The 21,782-nt window shown below is 40.8% G+C and overlaps 1 protein-coding gene across 1 annotated transcript; it reads right to left on the minus strand.

The window, feature by feature from the left end:
- Positions 1–15,714: 15,714 nt before the first annotated feature.
- Positions 15,715–21,583, minus strand: RSAD2 (radical S-adenosyl methionine domain containing 2). The gene is made up of 6 exons (XM_041422011.1): positions 21,072–21,583; positions 20,733–20,894; positions 20,059–20,288; positions 19,074–19,223; positions 17,331–17,363; positions 15,715–16,774 (listed from the first exon to the last, which is right to left on the minus strand). Exons 1-6 carry the CDS (start codon positions 21,388–21,390, stop codon positions 16,610–16,612), a joined length of 1,059 nt encoding a protein of 352 aa, XP_041277945.1. The 5' UTR covers positions 21,391–21,583; the 3' UTR covers positions 15,715–16,609.
- Positions 21,584–21,782: the final 199 nt, after the last annotated feature.

Here is a 21,782-nt window from a genome sequence, read left to right on the forward strand (position 1 = left end):
AAGGACATAAGCAATGGTCATCTCCTGCACATGCTGCTGGGCTATTTTAACTCTTTTATTGTTATTTAATTCATGTGAACTGCCCTCCAAATGCTTTTCCCATAATTTTAATAACCTTCTCAGTCTTCTCAGCCTTTTTCTTGATAATTTTTTACTAATGTTTTAGTTGCATCAGCAACTAAGCAATTTATCTCACAAAAATGACCTGACTAATCAATCCATTCAACATTTTTTAGCATTTATCTTTGGATGACATGAAGTCTGTATTAAAATTATCTGGACAGGAATCCAGTAACCACAAATAAAAATGCAGGTGGAAAAAAAGCAGTTGCTCACACTCCACCCTTTCCATATTACATCACTTCCAGGAATTTTTTCACCACTAATAATTATTGTGGCTCTTTCTATACACCTGAAGATCTTTTAAAGATGTAAAAACTAGGATCAGATACAGAATTTGAGTGTTGTTGTCATCAGTAACACCTCTATCAGGCCAGGAGAAAAATGCTTATTTTACAAATCCCATCTACCAAGGATTAAATTAGTCCTATCTTCCCTTCCTATAACAGCACACTGATACCTTAAGAGTGCTGTATCCAGCTGGATCCCTACACTTTTGCAGAGCTGCTGTTCTCCAGGATGCAGTCCCTCATGCTTCATGTCTGGAAAACTTTTCACTAAGAAATCTGAACAGCTACATCCTGTGTATATACCTTTGGTTTTACTCATAAAAAAAGAAATAAATCATTCTTTGCGGCTACTTACTTATTATTACAATCTGGTAAACAGCATAATTGAATGCTTTTTCTTTTTTTTAAAGTGTCTGTCTTAGAAATGAAAATGTTAAATGGCATCTTGCCCAAGCCCAGTCCTGGAACATTGTGATTCTAAGTTTATTTCTCACAGATACCTATCTACTTGTTTATATTTTACAGCTGGCTGCTGCTCCATTCACCTGACAGGCTTTTGCTGATGTGCTGTAATGGTTTCCCAACAAGGAAACTGTATTGTACAGAGCCACAAGCTGACAGGCAGAAGAATTAAAAAACCTGTGTCAGCCCCAGCACAGGACCAGTGGCAGATGTGGAAAGAAAGGCTGTGGGATCTACTCTATATTTGTGTGACAGCCCACGGGTCATCTGTTTTTTTGTGTCAGCCAAGAGTAGCCAGAAGGCACAAATGGCTGTGAACTCCTCTCTCTGCACTTCGTCCTGTCAGAGCTTATGATGCAGCTCACAGCCTGGCAGCCACAGGGTCCAAGGACAAGCGCTAAAGGGCACACAGGAAAGAGGATGAGGTTTGACAGGTTATATGCACAAGAAGGAATTTCAACTTTGAATTCTCACTTTACTTACAGCGGTGACAACTTGTGATTATGCAAAACATATCCTCAGCAGCCTCCTCGGCTTTGTCAGGAGACAGCATTTCATACAGCCCTACACTGTCAGCCCTAGTCACAGGGGGAAGGGAGTGAAAGATGAGACCCCTCAGCAGCACCAGCTCCCACAGCAGCCAGGGACACAACACATTTTTCAAAGAGAAATTCTGCTGTGCAAGAACAGGTCACAAAAAAAACTGAAGCCCTGTGCCAAGGAAACACAGAGCTACATCCTGGAAACTTAAGCAAAATTTAAGTGTACACCTTAGAGAGAAACCCTTACGAACTCTGGGTAAAGCTCCTTGCTGCACAGTGCCAGCTTAAGTATGCTGTTGCTCAAGCCAGATGAAATTCCCATGGATTCCCTGAAGCAGAGTAGGAAGCTACCCACCTGCCACAGTCCCTCTCCTCCCTCCCTCTGGTTTACATATCCCACACCATTTTCTCTTGGCAAGCAATATTCAGGTTACCACGGCTGAACAGCTATTTGACTGGCTGGTTCCCAACAGTGAGGTGCTTTTCATCAGATCAGATGTGGGAAGCTCTTCAAAGGCTTTTTAGAGAAAGCAGCTACATGATTTCATGAAAACAGAAAAGCTCAAAGCACAGTGATAAAAGGCATTTTAATAGATCCATTCATACTAATACAGGAGACACAGGCAAATTTAAGACATTTCTAGCATGATAGGCCAGAAGATTTAATTGCTAGCTCTGCTTTGAACCTGACAGCTATTATTACTCTACTAACTCTTGGATGCACTTCTAAAGAAGCTTTGTCAGTTTAGATTTTTTTTTTTTTTAAGAGATGGTTGGACTTAACTATCAGGTTTATTATAATATATATAATAGAAAAGCACACAGAATTGAGTATTTGTGAGAAGACAATTCCCCACCACATACACAACTGCTTATTAAAAAGCTGGAATGGAAAATGTCTTCCCCGTATTTTTTTCCCTCCAATGAAGAATAAACAATCAAAACCTATGGTTAAAATAATGAAATCACAATTACATAGTCCTTTTACTGGATAAGCTTTTCTAAGCCTTCCAGAAGATCCCCCAATGCAGTAATGTTGACTAAATATTGTATGTTTTCCTATAAAAAGGCAGAGATAGGCATATCACACCATTTCTTAAAAGAATATAATTTTTTTGAAAAAAAATGCTTTTTCCACATGGCTAGTCTAATTTCCTAGGGAAAAATATTAAAATAAAATAATGGGGATCTGAGTGAGGTGTAAAAACAGTTTAAATTCTGCAACTCTCTCATAATTGTATGAGAAAATAAACCCATTTTTAATTCCCTCATTAGCAAATATTTTTAAAGTTACTGTTCATTTACAAGTACTACAGAGAAATTAAATTAAAAAAGGTTCTAAGGTTCAGTCTGACCTAGAAATCAACACAGACTTAACCTGACCTCATTTTGTCAGTCAATCACAAATGGACCAAAGAAGTTGCCTGTAATTGCAGATACATTGAAACACAAGGTTTGACTGAAAGGAAAAAGAAAAGGAAATACTCTTTCCTTTTGAAGAATGTAGATTCACATTCCTTCCTTCTTGAAACTTGACCACACAGGAGAGATGTACTGGGTGTAGAGAAACACACTGGGCAGCTCCTTCCAGGCTACAAAGTGGCCCCACGGCACAGGAAGAAACACAGATGTAAACTGAGGTACAGCTGCATTTTGCATAGGCTAAGCCAGATGGACTGACTTGGCAATGGCTCCATCACTGTGACTGGCAGTGAGCTGCACAGCCAAAATTAAGGCAAAACAGGAGGCAAGAAGACATTGATATAATAGTATTATCCCAAAGCATATACTCCCTGTAACCCTGGAACTTTTGGGGATAATCCCCCTATGCCTGTTGGATGAGAGCTGTTTCAAGGTGACTGTCAGTACTCTTCTAGATCTTGTGCCATATCAGACATTTCTCAGAGGCACTCTTGTCAGCTAAGAGAGGACTATGGTTCTTGGATGGAAAAGTGAATTACATTACAAATTATCTTCAGTTTTCTGCCTCAAGTTTCCTGTGGAGTCTCAAAACTAAGTCAACTAATCAACAACCCCCTCCTAACACACAGGAGAACACAGGTACAGCGTGTGAAAAGAGGGAAAAGATTCAAATAGGAATTATCATGAAGGAAAATACAGCTGCACATACAGAGTACATAGCCGCTTCCCTGTGAGCTCATTTATGACAAGGCATGCAATGCTGCAATTCATAACACCACAGCAGCCAAAGGCCCTCTCATCCTGGCTGTCTTCATGGCTAAAACCAGACAACCCTCTGAGAGGATTCTGGAATAACTCACATCTTTCCCATCATACAGCACTGCTCATTCACTGGCAGGCACATCAAGCCTTCACACATTAAGCATCATACAGTTTAAGCTGTACCATCAGATGGCCAACATTTGGTCATTTTGGGACAGACTGCCCCAAAGGCACTCTTTGCATCTGCATACTTTGCATTTGTGGTACTTTCCTGGAACAGATGATATCTACAAAAGTACACAGCATTGAGAGGAAAATCACTGTGTTTACATAATTGTTTTCTGAGGAATTCATATCTTTTTTTCTTTGAAAGTTTCATTATACTCCTTAACTGTTAACATCCAAAGAAAATGTCAACATTCAAATCCACCAAATATTTTTGGAAATAATTTATGCAAAGTATCCCTATTTCAAAATATCCTCATTTCCTTATTTCCATGTACTGAATGGCTGCTGAGTACTGAGTAGGAAGAAGAATATGGAGAAGAAACTGGAGAAGACTTTTTGTATTATTATGAAAAGTAACTTGTCTTAAAGATATATGAAAGTATTTCCAGTATATTCAGGAAAAAATATCTCTGCTAAATGAGGGAATCTTTTCTGATCCCTGCAGACTTTCCAACACTGTAGGCATGTAATAGTTTTAAATATCGGGAGGCACCTCAATTAAAGTCAATTTGGCACTTAGACTCCTGAAGAACATAATGATGCAAATCACAGAAGGCTCTGTTACAAAGCCCTTTTGAGCATTCAATAAATGCATTAAAGCATGATTTGCTTTGCCTGATGCACATATCCAAAAATTAAGTGTCTGTATAAAATAGGAACAGAAGTCTTTAAAATTATTCTTTATTTTCTTTTTACAGCATTTACTGTTTTCTGGTAGTGGAGTTCTACATATTTTCACTGAATTAAAAAAAATCAAAGCCTGACGAATGCCTGGGAACATTCTCATTGAGTAACCTCCAGTTTTCTCCCAGTCAAACACTGAAACAGCTGGACAGGAAACACAAAGACTTTAGCTAATATGAAATACCTAAACTCAGGACTACAGCTCCAACAAAGAGCATTTCCTACATATTTCTAGGAAGACCTAATTGCTGATGGACAGATACTAACTTTCTGCAGCCTTTCAGCCACTTCCAACAGCTTGGACACATACTGCCTTTCATTTAAGCGTGCTTGTTTTAAGTTTCTTTGCCTGTAAAGATTATTTTTTTAAGAGAACGATTTCCTCTCTTTCCCATAAGGCTCAAATTCTTCATAACCAGTAGGGCTGAATAAGTCCCACATTAAGGCAATCACATGGAAACCCTCTTGGTATTGAGAAAACAAATGGATTTTTACATTAGTTGAGGTGATTTTGATAGGACATCCTTATGTGCACATACTGTTTTACTCTGGAACTCTCCAGGTTATAGTTTTAGTAACATCCTGTCCAGCACAGCACAAAAATTGTTTTCTTTTGCAAGGATTTTGTGTTGGTTTTTTTTTTCCCCTCCAAAAATAGCACTATCTTTGCCCTTCCACAGTTCAAGATCAGAATTGGTTGACAGCAGAGTGAAAATACACTGTCATTTCAGTGAAAAGGATGGGCTCAGTGTCATGGAGTGAGAAATGAAACTGCACAAGAAAAAATCCTAAGGCGAAAGAGAAAAAGCAGAGATCCTCACTGCCCTTGCAGCAATCCCTTGTGAAGCTGCCACTAACAGCAGTGTTGCCAGCCAGCAAAAAGGTACATCACTATTATTAGCACAATGAAGGGGCACGATGTTTTGACTCTTCCTTATACTGGCAGCTGTGGTGAATCATCCCATCCAAAAACAACTATTCCTATCAATAAAAGTTACAAGGACATGCCTGTGTTGGTCTGAAGACCAATACACTAGAATCATGGAGGACAGGAAACAAAATCAAGTCAAAGACACACCCAAAAAGCCCCATGCAGACCTTTCAGAAAAGACAGTGCAAAACAGTAAACTTGCCAAAAAAGAGCAGCCCCTGAGAACATATTCATCTGTAACTGTAAGAAAGCTTCACAGCAGTAGTCTAAACTGAAAAGCAGGGAACAGTGTCAAACATTATATTTCATTCAAATCTGTGACGTTCACCTTTCTAAGGAGCTAGTGGAAATGTGAAGTGACTGATGCAAATATTTAGCACTGACAGTTTGCCAAAAAGATATCATATTCTTTGGATTTATGAGTTGTCTGTGAATTTGTCATGCCTTGATTTTTGACAAAATATGTAACATTAACTGAAATTAGAACTACCCTGTTGCTCCTACTGAAGTGAGATTTTATTCTTAAGACAATGACAAGCTAGAACAAAAGAGAACAAAAGACAGAAATGGCTTATCACACTCCTACTGACTCTACATATGCAAAGGGGTTAAGACTGTAAAACCACTAAGAACTATCATGTTTCAGTCTCAATAAAAGCCAGTGGTAAAACCTTTAAGAATGGATTTTCAGACATAAATCCATGCAAAGTAAATGGCCAATGCTGCTGCTCCAGTGGGACATCACATCATGCAAGAAAGGAAATAGGTGACTTGACATTGCATATTCTGAACACCACCACAGCTGATGCACAGTGGCAGCAGCAGTTTGATGGAGCCAAGCTGTTTGCTTCAACAAGCAGCAGGGGTGAAAAACTACAGTGGAGAAAAGGATGAACTCACACTGCAGAGAATGCCTCCCTCAGAGCCACAAGGATCCAAAGTACAGGGCACAACCAAACACACAGAGCAAAGCCACCAACAGCATGGAGAGGTGCCAGGGTCAGCAGCACTGCTTTGAGCAAGCTTCACACAGCACCAGTTCTTCCAGCACAACCTTGTCCAAGGCCAGGGACTGCCACATCACATGGTAAAGAGAAACAAACAAGCTTGTAACCTTGAGATAAACTTACATCCTGCAGATGAGTATGAATGGACGAGCATCCAAAAGCCTTGAATGTTTTTAAGTGCTTACTACAGATGCTTCATACTGCATCCTTAGGAAGCAGCTGGCTTCAGCTCCTGTATGAGCATCCACAAGCCTTGAATGTTTTTAAGATGCTTCATACTGCAGAAGGATGCAGTATGAAGCATCTACAGATGCTTCATACTGCATCCTTAGGAAGCAGCTGGCTTCAGCTCCTGTAGCAGCTACAAGGTTCACCACCATGTTGTGCTTAACCTGTATCAGTTTCACTTCTCAGTGATTAACAGCAAAAGAGAACTGCTCTGTTTTACCTGAGGCACAAAGCTTATGAGGTCAGCTCAGTGTTTGGAGCAAGCCAGAGCCCAGCAGGCTCCAAGTGTGGTCCTGTGGATCAATGAGACCAAACAATAAGATGAAATAATCATCAAGAGCCCATTTGAGCTGGCACATGCATCCTACAGCTGTGACTGAGGTTATTCTACCTCTCACAGCTTTCCAGCAACAGTGAGACCTAATGAACACTGTCACATCTTTGCTAGAAAGCCAGACACACACAACCAAGAAACAGTAACTGATACCAGCAAAACCTGGTGATTTCAAGTAGAGACATCACCAGCAAACCTTTCCAAATACAAATTGTCAATAAATATCAGAAGTACAAAGAAAAAAAGAGTTGGGGCTTGGTTTGGTTGGTTTTATTTAAATATGGTCTGCCTTTCCACAGATCTAACATACCTTATACACCCTCAACATGTTTCTTTTGGTCAACATTTTTTCCATTAAAGTAAGAATAGACAGTACACATCAAAGGTAAAAGTAATGCATAATTAATCTAAGAAAGTAGGTGTGGGTGTCTTCTCCTCTAGGCTCCAACTGCATGACAGAAAATACATTATTCATGAAGGAAGATGATGGTACAACATTAATCAAGTCAGCATGACAAGACAAACAAAGACCACAAGATGCATTCAACAGATAGCAGTGTGCAAAAGTGATCAGCTAACTGAAAGGTTCACACAGAGTCTGTTTACAGAAAACAAACGCTGAGGAGAAATACAGAAATAAGCCTGAACTGTTTCAGTTTGCATCCTATTAAGTCTTGTTCCATTTGGGGAACAATCTTTATATGATACAACCACAAAGAAAGTTTCTGGGTGTCTAAAGAGTTGCTATTACAAAGTAAAATTTATAAAAGAAAGAGTTAAAATAATTATTTTAAAAAACGAATTCACATAAGCAGGGCATGTATGAAGAATAATAATAAAATAAAATGTTTTAAAAAAACAATCTTTCCTTTCTCATCATGCACTTTTTGCCATATTATAAAGCTACTTGGGGCTGAAGACCAAACACTTGCTCTTCTTCATATTCAAAACTGTTGCAAAAATACTCAAATGAAAGAAAAGTATAATTTGAAACAGTGTCAAAAAATAGGAACACAGTGTAAGTTGATTTGTAAGCAACTGGGGCAGTAAAACCCAGTTTCCTAGGAATGTGTGTCAAAGTTGCAGGAAGAGTTCAGATTTCAATCTGTCCTTCAGCAGCATCTTTCTATCTGCCAAGGCTACCTACTGCCAGAAAAGGTATAGGTTTATTGGACATAAGCTACCATCCTCTCACAAATGCAATTGGAATTGCTCAAAAGGTTTAGAAATTAAGAGCAAAAATGGAAGTCAGACATTCACAGAGACTTGCACACAATCTATTTTCTCAAAAAAACAGGCTAGATATGTATATATACTGACTGCACATGGCTTGGTCTTGAAGTTTTTGTTACAAGACTGCACTGGAGACACGAGCCTGACCACACAAGTCGCAGAGCATTGCTCTCATTCTGTTGGGATGGATGTATTTCTTAATACGGGAATAGAGAGATGAAGGGAAGACTGCAGTAATAGAAGGAAACCCAGACTTAAAAAACATTCATTTTCCTCCTAAGAGGACAAACACTGTCTGAAGCATCAGGCCCAGAAAAATACAGCTGCTTTACAGAATGCAGCAAGACCCCTCCTATCACCCCAGGGAGGGGGCATTTTGGCAGGGAACAGACTCTGCTCACCCATACCACCACAGCCATCCTGTGTGGTCACTGCAGGGAGGCAGCCCTGACTGAAAACATTGTGTAGGAAGAGAGCAGGCAACCACTTCCGATGCTTCTGTCAGACCTGCCCCCATTAGAGAAATAAAAACAGATATATTTATATACATACACTGCATAGAACGTTCTATATACAGACACATAAAAAGTATATATAGAAGGAAATTAATACCTGTGAGATCATAAAACCCACACACAGATCCTCATCAGTGATCAAACACGAAGCAAATCAACTGCTGAACAATGACAGAAACAATAAGCATAGGAAGAAGCTGATTGTGCACCTGATTATCAAGGGCTAATAATGGATTTTTGCCTCAATATATTTTACTAATTCCTTTTCATATTCCTCGCTAAATATAAGAGTCCTCTGCAAGGACTAGATGTGTAGAACAGTATACAATTCTTATGCTGTATATAATCTATTTAGTAGAGAGTAGAGTTCAGACAAAGGCTGGTCAGCTGAAACTGTCTCCAAGAACCATAGTGATAGCTTTCATAACTTGTAGTTCATACTGGAGTTTTATGGTTAGAGGAAATAACCCAAATACTCCAGAAACAGATCAGTCAGTAAAATTTCCAAGTGAAATTCAAGAATAAAGACTCCAAAACTATGGAATCTGGTTGTTCACAAGCAAAGCAGTGATCAGTGCAAATAAAGCTGAACATTTGTAAGTAATGAAAAAATTACACCTGAACCTGGTAAGTTAGAACTTTATTTTCCAGACAACCTGCAAGACCTGCCCACATTCTCAAGTATTTTAGATGATCCATTGGACATCATGAAGAAGAAAATGTTTGTATTTAATAGCTTTAGTGCATTTTTTCAATCACAAGTCATTTCCATTCAATATAAAGAGGATGAAGTGGTATTAAACTGTCATAGTGATACCTGGAGGGTAACAGCAAGGTGTTCCAATGCAACAAGCTGCCACTCACTTGATATTCTATGAATGAAAAGGTGAAAATATTGCTGTAATAAGGAAATAACAGTCATACCAAGACTAGAACAATCTGACACGACAGTCTGTCTTCACAGTAAATAAAAAGTTACCACTTTTACCAGTGATTCACTTTCTCTGTTCCTCTTTGTCTTCAGCCTTTTAGAAAAGACACTTAATGGTATTACCACTATAAGCAGCACCATCAGCAAACAGCCACGCTATTTGAAAATCCATTTTATACTATCTTTGCCGGCTCCAGCATTTGCTGACTGCATATGCAGAAAAACTGTAAGCATTTCTGATCCCAGATGATTAAGAAATACAAAAAACATATCACTTTTCAGCAAGCAGCCAGAAGAGCAAGTCTATTTTCAACTGCTCCTTCCTCCCAGCCATCAGAAGTGAAAAACAGACATTATCATTATGATCTTTTTGTCTGATCTCCTATAAAATGAATTTTATGAGCTTGTTTCTGCAAAGCAATACAGAAAAGGATCGTGCCTTATAAAAAGAACAGCTGACCACAGCCTAAGTTAGGCAGAATCACTATGCCACTCAAAAGAAGTGGTGGGTTAGTTTGTAATTGTCTTCCATTTCCTTTTTGTAACTCAAGATGTAAAAAGGAACACAATGAAAAGCGAGTCTTCTAGTTAATCCACAGACTACTAACTTAATTACCTAACTATTGATACTAATCCACAGGAAACATGGTGATAAGTATAACAGGTTCCAGTTCCCCTGCTGCATCAGGTCTCTAAGAGAGAAAAGGTCTTTGCTTGCTGACCAGGCTGCAGGATGATCAGAGCCATTATTTCCCCTGAATCAGCACTGGGAGGGCAAATGCGAGTTTTCTGCCAGCCTGTGAGAGCATTCTTGTAAATACAGCAGATACACTGAAGCCATTCATACCCACTGTATGACACTGCAGCCAAAACTCATGTTTAAGACAGCAGCTTTGTCTTTTGGCTTAACTGAAAGAAAAGTTGTCAGAAGTTATAAAAAAAATCCCACACGAAATCTGACAAATACTTGGAATATAGTATTGGGGGAAAAAAAAACCCACCAACCCACACTTAAAACCAAAGAACTTAAGCAACTATGTAGTCTTTTTCCCCTACAAATTATTGCCTTGAAATACTGAATCAGGCAAAAAAACCCCAGTCTGTAATTGTTACTTCTAATAGTGTAAAAGTGTAACTCTCAAAACTGCGCTTCAAGGGCAAAAAACTACAATAACTGCAGACAACAAACACATTATTTGATCTAGCAGCTCCTAGGATATGAATCATGGTGAATTAGATTTATGAGGGGAAATCAACCCTGTTTTACATAAAGGATGGCTTATTCAAAGCAGTTACATCAAACTGAAACATCTATCATTGTACTATTACTTCAATCACAAATGGTTTTCCCCCTCGTAATACACAGATAGCACAAGAGGACAATGATAATGAGACATGATGGTCAGGGAAAGGGGGGAAGTAAAAAAATAAAACTTCATCCCAGGGGGCAAAGATGGTCATGGGGAAAAATCCTGTCTTTTACAAGACACTCGTAAACAAAAGCAAGTATTTTCCCTCCCACCACTACTCTTCTCATTTGATCTTGCTTCTCTTGGGCATTTAACAAACTTCATGTCAGGACACCTTGATTCCTCACTGCCAGGAAAACATAATCTAAGTTTTCCCACATTGTAAAGTCCCATTAAAGAATAAACTAACCATTTTCCTTAAAAGGCACAAATCTCCCCCTCACTGTACCACAACCCCACACACTCTTTTAACCCCGCAATCACCCCTTCACCAGCCTCCGATGCCTGTGAGAGAAGCACACACAAGCAGATAAGCCAGCCACCAGAAGTTTAAGGTACTGATGTAATCTCTCCAGTAGCACTCTGCCCAAGAACATGTAACTTCAGCCTAGCCACTCCTGGGCCAGCACTGATAAGCTAATGTGAAATGAAGCAATCCATTTCCCAATGTAAACAGTTGTTTGGCTACACGGGGAACAATATAAACAAACGGATCTATTTATAAATCATCATTTATGCTTGTTATAGAACAGGAATATTATGTTCCAGGGCAGAAGTGATAGTATTTCCAAGAACACAGCAAAAAATTCAAAGAGCTGGTATCTTCTTCCATCAGCCTGCCCTGCTGACACTCCCTGTTCCAGTACTATAGAAGCAATAAACACACGATGTAGGGCCTGATCTTTAGGAACAAGATACCCCTGATCCAGCGGGTGGGAAGACAACCTCATTATCGCACCCATGGGTTCTTCCAACAGCTCAGCCAAAGTCAACGGTAACATCACTTCAGCTCCGGGAAGGAAAACCCGAGCCTTACTCCTACTCCTTCCACCCCTGCAACCCAAACGATCTGGTTTCTCCCCAGGCTGCACACTCCGCTCGTACCGAGAGCCCGGCTAGAGGTGGCACTCCACAGACCCCTACACTCATTATTTCCCCCTCCCCAAAGGATGGCTACCGCACTCCAGAGCGCTGGTCTCTTTCGAGACGTTTTCGCTCGTTTATGGAAGCCCCAAGACAGAGCACACGCGGGGCGAGCTGCCGCTGTCAGTACGCCCCCGACGCGGCGCTCCGCCGGCGGCCGCGCTTCCCGCGGGCAGCCTGCGCCCCGCCGTGCCCGCCCCGCAGCCCGGCACCGCTCCCGGCACAGCGCCCTGCCGCCCGGGGGCTCCCGGCGGGCGGCAGCGGCGGGGGGAAGGCCCCCCGCCCACTTTGAAGCGGCCGCGCCGCGCTAGGCACAGTGGCGCCCCCTGGCGGCGGCGGGAGGCGCCTCCCGGCCGCGGGCGCGGGGATCCCGGGATTTCCCGCTTGGCAGCGCCGCCGGCCCGCGCGTGCCGAGTCGAGCCGCCGGTTGTACCGTGAGGCTTTTCATCTGCTTGAAGCAATAGCACTTCGAGTTGCCTGGGCGTGATGGGCCCAGCAGGTCCGTCAGCGGCAGAGAGAACAACGGGGCTGGTTGTGCCGAGGAGGCGAGGGGCTTGTCCTGCCTGCCAGGGAAGGAAGGAGGGGAAGGCACGGGAACCATGACGAGCACGGCTGTTCTGCGGGAGCTGTCCGAGCGTCCCTGTTGTCGGTGTCTTTGAGGAGTGTCGCCATTCAAGGGCCGGTGCTCCTGCGGCAGGCAGGAGGCACGGCAGGCGCCGCAAGGAGCGGGGAGGCGAACGGGAAAACGGGGGAACGGGAGCTGTCTGGCGGATTCAGCCCAGCAGCCGCCCCGGCGTGACGCGCACAGCACAGCAGCCCCGGGCACGGGGCCCGCAGCATCTCGCTGCGGCCCGGTACTGGGCCCCTCGCAGCGCCGCAGTGTGCGGGGGAATGGCAGAGCGGGCGTAAAACGCTAAGCATCCTGTCACTCACGGCCAAATACCGTGAAAAGCTCAATTTGAGGTGGTCCAGTACAAGAGTTTGCACCGAGCCTGAAGATGGAAGATGAGCTTGAGAAGCTGCTTGTCTTCAATCTTCTAAATAGACTGTCTTTTCTCTCTTATTTACCATAACAGAAGATAATCTTTTTTTTTGTTCTCGGATATTTATGGATAGCTGTGCTTTTCGTGTCGGCTGTCATCTGAACAGCACAAGGTATTTGAACTGTCTTCTCCCAGCACAGAGCAGTCCACTCAGGCTTGTAACAAGTGCCTTTCATCGCGAGGAGAATCACCACCATTGTTCTCCATTTCGGCCTCCATGCTGCCCTTGGCACCGTGCAACAGCCCCCTGCTAAATACAGACTCAATGCATCCAGAATTACAGATCTCTTTGGAATGCAGCCACACATTCTGCTAGTATGGCTTGTATTATAGAAAAAAAAAATTAAATTTCAGGGAAACTTAGGAAAATAGAAACATTTATTGAAAGGTGCAACACACTCATGAAATACGTAGCACTAATTATTTAACACTATTAGTCCAAAACTGTTCATTTGTAACACTCAAATACATCAGGATCCTTCACACTGAAAAAGAGGGCATCCTAAAGTGCATCCTAAGTGACAATTTTACCCAGGGTATAGTCACAATTTTATCAGAAGTCATCCTCCCAAACACTCATTCTCTACATTTTTTTTTTACAAATAGAAACAATTGTATAATGATAGTAGAATGCAGTGTCAGTTCCTTCCCAATTCAGCATCTTTAGCAACTGATTAGCTGCAATACTATGATATTATACACAAAGATACAATTAAGCATACCTGTGCTTATAAGACTTTAATCCTGATTTTCAGGATCACAACATACCTGTAATCACTAAGCCTGGGAGTAACCCCATTGAATTCTGTTTTATTTTTCTAGTCCCATATTGAAAGGTAGCCCCTAATATATAACAAAAGCCCAAAGTCCACTTTTGGTCCAATATGTGTTTATAATTTATTTTTTTAAAATAAACTAGATTCATCAACTATAGCCAAATTTTTGTTGTTTTACACAACATTAAGTTTTCATATAAAAATGCCAATAGCTGTACATTAACTTAAATTACTCTCAAACTGTAATGTGAGATTCTTCATTTCCAGTGTACACAACTCATATTTCCTTTGAAAAGGAGTATCACACAGAGCAGAAACCTTTTACTAATTATATATGGTAATATGAGGTGATGTGAATTCCCTAACATTTTAAGAAGATAGCACATAGAACCTTCTAACAAAAGCCATCTTAAATGTCTGTGCATTATTTACTGGATTTTGACATTTTCAGCTCCTTCTTGTTTCTCCTGCAGTTTCCTCTGTAGGCACAGAGGAAGTAAAAGAATAGCCATTTGCAGGGTAAAATGCAAAGCAAAGAATGGCAGGATTTCTGGATCTGAACAGGAGTTTGTGTACCTCATATCTGTGTGCTGTGCTACAGCTGGCATTTTCTGCAGAAGCTGCAGGGTGGTAGATTTTTTTGGTACATTGATGCACTAAATCTTTCCCCATCCTGGGGCTGAGACAACAACAAAGGAAAATGCTTTTTTCCTATCAGTGGGTGTAGGTACTGGGGAAGATACTAGGTTTAATATTTGAGTAGGGGAAGTCAAACCCCAGTTACATAAATTTGCACTGGCCATAGAGCCAGGGAGAACTCCAGCCAAGGTCAGTGAAATAGCTGCCAAAAGACTGTGGGGTTACTGTGTGTGGGCCACATTTTAAATGTCACTTAGTGTTAATGCAAGAAAAAAAATACTGAAATGTCAGTGTCTAGGAAGTGTTGTAATTGCAAAATGCAAAATACAAAGGGACAAAAGAGCACCACTGAGTATATTTACAGTTAGGATAGTAAAAATAGGAACTGAAGGAATTATAAATGGAACCATTTTCACAGAGTATTCATAGGAGCAATTTCCTTTACACAGAAGTAATAGCTCCTACTTAAGCATTTTCCCCCTTCAACTTTGAAGATGCATTAGGTGAATGCAAAACACTTCTTCCAAAAACTTCTTTAAAAAAATCAACTAGCATTTCCAAAAAAATTGAATAAGGTGTCATTTTCTCTATGTGGTATATTTAATTCATGCTGGCTCCCAACTGCTGCAAATATTTAAATGTGTGAGACAGTCCAGACATTGAGTTCAGTGGACAGGATGAATGAGTAGTGCCATCTCACTTCTGCTCTGTGCAGTGCCTTTCAGACAGAGGGAGGATGGGACTAGTTAAATTTGAAAACGTGCGATTATAAAGCCATAACAATTGCCAGAAAACCAAGAACAAGGGCAGTATATTAAATTATTTTTCAGGTTTTGGGGATTTTTAAAAAATTTTTGTATTTTATATTGATGCTACATGCTCTTAAAATCAAAGGTAGCTCCCACAAAATCAAATTAGTTTCATTTAAAGTCTGCAGCATTATAACCAGCAAGCTAATTAGTTACTGAGACAAACAACCTTTAAAATAAGGTTGCTTGATATACTTGATATATGAACTTTGTTGTTTGTAGTTTCATGCCTTAGCAAAATAAAAATTAGATTATTATTTTTTATATATATATATATATATATAAGATATATATAACCCAACATTAGATATATGTTGGGTTGTTCTACATGGTATTAATTAGTTTGAGAAGGAATATTCATCAGAACTATGTGCCCACAGTTCAAAAATAGTTCAAAATAATAATTCAATATTTACAAATAAAAGGAAAATTGAGACACTAATGTTGCCCTGTAAATATTTGTTAGAACAAATATTTGAAGGGCATTTTCAATGTGAAATATGATGTTGTTTATCATTAGGTAAAATGTACCTCTATGTTTTAGGATGGATGAATATAATACTTTTTCATGACTAAAAATATGTTTTCACAGAAAATTACATGCCCCAACATTTTTGCAAATATCATGTGGGTATAGAGAGGAGAGGGAGAAGATGCTGTAACAATTAAGTGTTAAAGAATAAAAACTGCCAGTTTTTTCACCTTGATTTCCTTTTAGATACATTATTATTTAAAGATTCCTGGATTCTGACCCTCTATTACCCCTGAAAAAAGCAGAAGGTGCTTCCAGAGGCCTGCCAGCTGGCCCTCCAGTGATTTACCCGGGAACTGCAATCCATCCTGCCCTGAGAAACAGGCAGAATATGTTCCCTGATAAGAATTTTGACTTCTCCATCATTACAGCTGTTTAGAATGAATTCGAGTTTGGGGTGTTATTTTTCTTGTTATCTGGCATGCACACTCATGTAGTATTTCATAAAAATAGTTTGCCTTTTATTCCTTGGTGCAATGGACTAGAAAGTTTATTTCAGAGAACTGTTCATGTGAAAGCTCTGAGAGTGTTTGGTCGTGCTCAAGAAAGTAATAGACAATGTAATCTGCATTTAGAAAGCATGTAACATATTCACATGTAGAGTTATACTGAGCATCACTCTGTGTAAAATACCAAGTGTAGTTAAAAGCATTAGATACAAGTATACACTCACCTATAAAGATACACCTATTTTTACAGAATGCACTGCCCTAACACGGTATATTGAGTCACCAGTCCAGTTTCATATCGGCTTTACTCCACACATACTTTCCTCCTCTTTTTAGGAACATCTTCTCATCAAATCCACTGAATTTTATAGCTGCTTCTACACCAACATCCAGGATAGACTTGGAAGGTTCTTTCCGTCCATTTCTACAGTTTAGAAAACGCATCTGGAACGTAAGATGGATAAGATCATAAGATGTTAGAAAGTTTGCAAAAGCTTAATTTTTTCTACAGACTTAAGCAAGTTGCGCTGCAATTCCTCCAAAGCCTATGCAAGTGCATGAAGAGGTTCACTCTAGTCCTTAGAAGGCTCAGAAACTCATGGTTAGACATGTGACATATCTTAGCTGGAACAAAGCAATATCATAATTCTTGAAGATTAAATGCTGTCACTTCGGTTACATGTAAACTAAGTGGGCACTCTGAAACTTTCAAGTTCTGCATTTTTATATTAAAGAAAAAAAGCAAAGATGTCCTGCAAAACTAGATATCCTACACCTTAAGATTTGTGGTGCAAGGATTATGTGTGCAGGCTGATGGCAATGCCTCCTTAAATCATACTATATTGTAGTTCACAACATGTCTGATGGGCATAAATCACATCTGTTCCTTGTACTACATGGTAAAATTGTTTTATAGAATGCAGAGTAAATTAACTGGTTATCACTGTTCTATACATACATATATTAGCATACAAATACCATGTATCAAAAAAAGACTTACATATTCATCCAGAATGAGGTATGAATCCCTCATCTGTAATAGATCAAAAGAAAAAAACTAAATTAATGTACAAGTCAAAATTCTATTCCACTGAAAATGAGGGACAAAACAAACAACTATTCATTCAAGGTCTGATACAAATCTTTTAAACAGTTGCTGTATCACCACTATTTCAGTGAGCTTGGATGAAATTTGTAGACATAAATGACAGAATTACTAGAAAAACTATATGTATGAATAAACTAGTTATTCCTGGAATATTACCTCTCCAGTGTCTAAGTGAAGTGTGGGCGCCCAACTGGACAAAGGTTTTTTAAATAATATCCAAGTTTTCTATTAACTTCTACACCAGAAGAACTTAGAGTTTTGCATGCTGGAATGATTATGCCATTTTCCAAACAAATGACATGACCATTTTAACTGGAAAGTCTAAATATAACCCCACCAAACAAAGGTGTTCTGCTGGCTCAAAGGTAAAAAAGCTCTCAGGTCTCCACAAAGAAATATGCCAACAACAGCTGAAATAAGACAGGCTTGCTTAGCTAAATGGACATCTCCTAAATCCTCCTTAAAATTCTCTGGGTAGCTGGAGATTGCTGCTATGTAGAACAGGAAATCTGATCAATTTGGTATTCATCTTTCACAAAGGTTTACCAGAAATCAAAAACAGTCTTCTGGAACCAAACCTACCATGGGAAGCCTTTTTTGTACGACTTCTATTATGAAAAAAAAAAAAAAAAAAAAGAAAAAAAAAAGTAGAAACAGTTCTGGGTTCTCATCTTAACCCTTTCTCTGATGAGTGCTCCCTCTCACCAAATGCTTTAAATGCTAACTGCACAGCCTCATTTTTAGGTCTTACATAGCAAAGGCAACCCAGTCTGCTCACTTGACCTCTATATATATTAAGAAGTAAAGTGTAAATGGAGTCCTTATCTCTGGAGAGGAAAAGGAACACAAGATGGGAGATTTAACACATTCCTGAACTTGGTTCAAATTGCTATTTCTTCACTTAATTCATAAACTTTCCGAACAGTGAGTCTTCTAACTCCCCTCATCCTGTCTTTAGGGTCTGTAGGCATTTACAAAATGGCCTGAGCTCCACCTTAGGCACCAAAGTCCTTAAGTGTGATCAATGTAAGCTGCATGGCAGCTGATCAAGTTGACTGGTAGGCTCTGCAGGAGCACAAGGAGTCTTCTCCTGAATAAAGAGCCTGAGTGTGCAATCCAAAATTGGAGTTCAGACAGAAAATGTTAAAAACGCAACTTTATTGTGAGAGGGATTACCCAAAAGTGCAATTAGTTGAGTACTGTTCCTCAGTACCCAATATAATGCTGATTGGGATGCTTATTCATGTAGGTTGATGACTCTGGCATAATGTGACATCACAGTCAATCTCTACTAGGAAACTATACTTAGACTATAAAGCGTGTTTACATTAACTCTGAAATTTTCAGGATCTTGTGCCCAAGTCAGGAAGAGTACTCCCACTGGGGTCCGCAGGAGTGGGAACAATGGGTTTTTCCTCTTCCACTAATAACTTTGTTGTCAATGAAAAGGCTTAAAGAAAATTTAAAATCTTGGCTTCCACCATAACAAAAGCAGTTGCTGATAAAGTTGTACTGAACCTCTTCTGAGCCACTATTAATAGGGAAAGTATTAATTACCATGAAAGTTTCTTGTTCCTTTCAAATATTCTAGCATTATTTAAAAATAAAGTTACAAAGGGACAGTTTCATTTTTACCTTCTGATTAGATTCAGGTACCAAGCAGGAGACATCTTTGTGGCGATCCAGGAATCTATCGAAGTCTTCATCACTGATAACAAATTTTTCTGCTTCTCTTAGAGCATCCTCACCACTGTTCTCCCCTTCGATAAGCAGGCACTGGAATACCTGGACAAAGAAAGCACCTGGTTAAGACTTTATGTTTTCACTTGCCTTGAGGATAAGAGACTTCAGTCTCAGTAGCAATGTCTTTAATTTTTCTGTCAGTGGAGCCAAAATGACACAACTTGTGATAACTGAATACTCCACAAAGGGCATGGTGCAGATTTATTTTTTGTAAATTAACATTACAGAGTTCTAAATGTTATAAATGATGATTTTCCTTACTATCTGAGATTTCACTTACAGTGTTTTTTGGTTTGTTTTTTTTTTTTTCTGAGTCATTCTGTATCTATAACAATATCCATGAGACAAATAATGATAAATTATTCCACAAATTCTCCCATATTTATGTCACATTTTATGTACCCATTTTCAAACTTATTTCTAGTAAGAAATAATAATATGTGTACACTAACCTCTAATACTCTGTAAAAGAAAATTAATATACACTTATATCTTGCTAACAATATATTGACTTTAATGTATCATTGTTCAGTAATCTTTCCTAATTTTCTCTACACCATAACATATATTCACATGTTAAAGGCTTTCTGTGATAATTTTAATATACTAAAACAACCTGGATCTACACACACTGAAATAGTAATTTTCTGTACATAACGCAACCAGAAAAAAGATTCTTGACCTACTGGGCTCCATTTAAGTGCAGAATGAGATAGAAAGTATCTCAGCACCATGCAAAATTGACAAGAAGGCTCCTAACACCAGCCCAAGCTGGAGCTGGAGCTGAAACTCAGGTCAATAGAGGATCAGACAACTCCAGGATTTCATTATTACTTTTCTTTGAACAGGAAACATGTGGTATATATTACTTTCTTACCTTCCAGCGCACAGGGTTGAGTGCCTTGATCTGCTCATTCATATCTTCCTCAACATTAAATCTGTTGATGACTGAATTTATTTTAAAAGCAACAGCATACTCTCGGCACCACTGCCGCAGTTTATGCAGATTTTCCACATGGTTCTTCTTTCCTTGATGACGGCCAATTAAAACATTGACATCCTCATCAAAACTATCACATGAAATTGCCAGAATATCTAAATATTCACCTGAAAACAAGTTTTAAAAATTGATTAATATCCAGTCCATCAGCTAAAAGCTGTCAGGACTCTTCTTACTTTCACTTCCTTGTCATCTGTCACAAAATGCTGGGTAAATGCAGTTCTGTGAATTCATCCCATCAACCACAAAAGCCACATCAACAGCAGCATTGCAACATGTATCTTGTGTGTGTGTGTCCCCAGCATTACAGAAACAGGTGGAACTATTGTTTTATTACACCATTATACCAAAAAGTTTTTGTGGTGTAATGCCTATCTTTACAACAGATAATCAACACTGTTTCACTGGTATTTACATCCAGGTTGCATTTACTATAAATGAAGTGCTAAGAAACCATCTCCCGCTTGCCCCAAGACCATCCAGGGGTGAGGCTGCCCCATGGAGGCTTCCCAGCCCTGCCAGTTTAGCTGTGCCCAGTGCTCCCTCCTTACCGTACTTCTTGAACCACTGCTTTCTGATCAGGCTGCCATTGCTAACAATGCTGACACTTGGGAGCTCCAACTCCTGCTTGCAAAACTGGACCAGTTTGCCTACAAATTCGCCTTTGTCCTGGAGAAACGGTTCTCCTCCCGAGAAATTTATTTTCTCCATTCCTAGAGAAGGACCAAAGAAAGATGCTATGAGCCTCTGTCGCCTGCTCCTGTTCCATGTTATCAGTGCCCCACAGCAGCGGGACAAGGGACATACCCGGGATAACTTTTTCCACGGCACTTGGTCCAGTGGGGCCCCCTTTCCCCGGTTCCCTCCAGACCCACCTTCCGTGGACTCACCTCCTTCCTTGAGCATCGCCAGCCCCCGCTTGGCCTCCTCCAGGGGCAGCACGAAGGAGGTCTTGGCCGTGTGGAAGCAGAAGCCGCACTTGTAGTTGCACTGCCGGGTGAAGTGATAATTGACGCTGGTGGGCGTCGGGGGCGCCTCGTCCCCTTCCTGCTCCCGCTGCGGCCGGGGGGGCGAGTCCCGCCAGCCGAGCAGGGACAGGGACAGGGACAAGGGAGCCAGGCTCCAGCACAGCGCGCCCAGGCGCCCTCGCAGCGCCGCCAGCACCGCCCGCCCGACGGAGAGCAGCCGGGCCAGCAGGGCCAGTTGCATGGCTCGGCTCGGCTCGGCTCGGCTCGGCTCGGACCCGGCGGGATGCGCTGCGGTTTCGGACCCGCCTGGGAACAGTTCGACTGGACTTGATTCGGCTGGAGTCAGTTCAGCTGGTCTCGGTTCACTTCAATCCGACCCGGCTCGGCTCGGCTCGGCTCGCAGGCTGCAGGGTGTCCGGCGCTCCGCACTTAAATGCGCGGTGACCTCCTCCCCTCCCCGCCCGTCTCGCCCCGCCGTGCAGGACCGCGGGGAACAGCTCGGTTTCGTTTTCCCTTCTTCCAGAAGCGAAACTTGGCACCGAGATGAGATGTTTTCCTTCTGCTGCCTGCCCCACCCGTGATTCCAGAGTCCCCACGCTCCAGAGCCGCTTCTTGGCCACGGCCGCCGCAGAA

This window comes from Onychostruthus taczanowskii, unplaced genomic scaffold, assembly GCF_017590055.1.
Source record: "Onychostruthus taczanowskii isolate IOZ18803 unplaced genomic scaffold, ASM1759005v1 scaffold11, whole genome shotgun sequence".
Lineage (NCBI taxonomy): Eukaryota > Metazoa > Chordata > Aves > Passeriformes > Passeridae > Onychostruthus > Onychostruthus taczanowskii.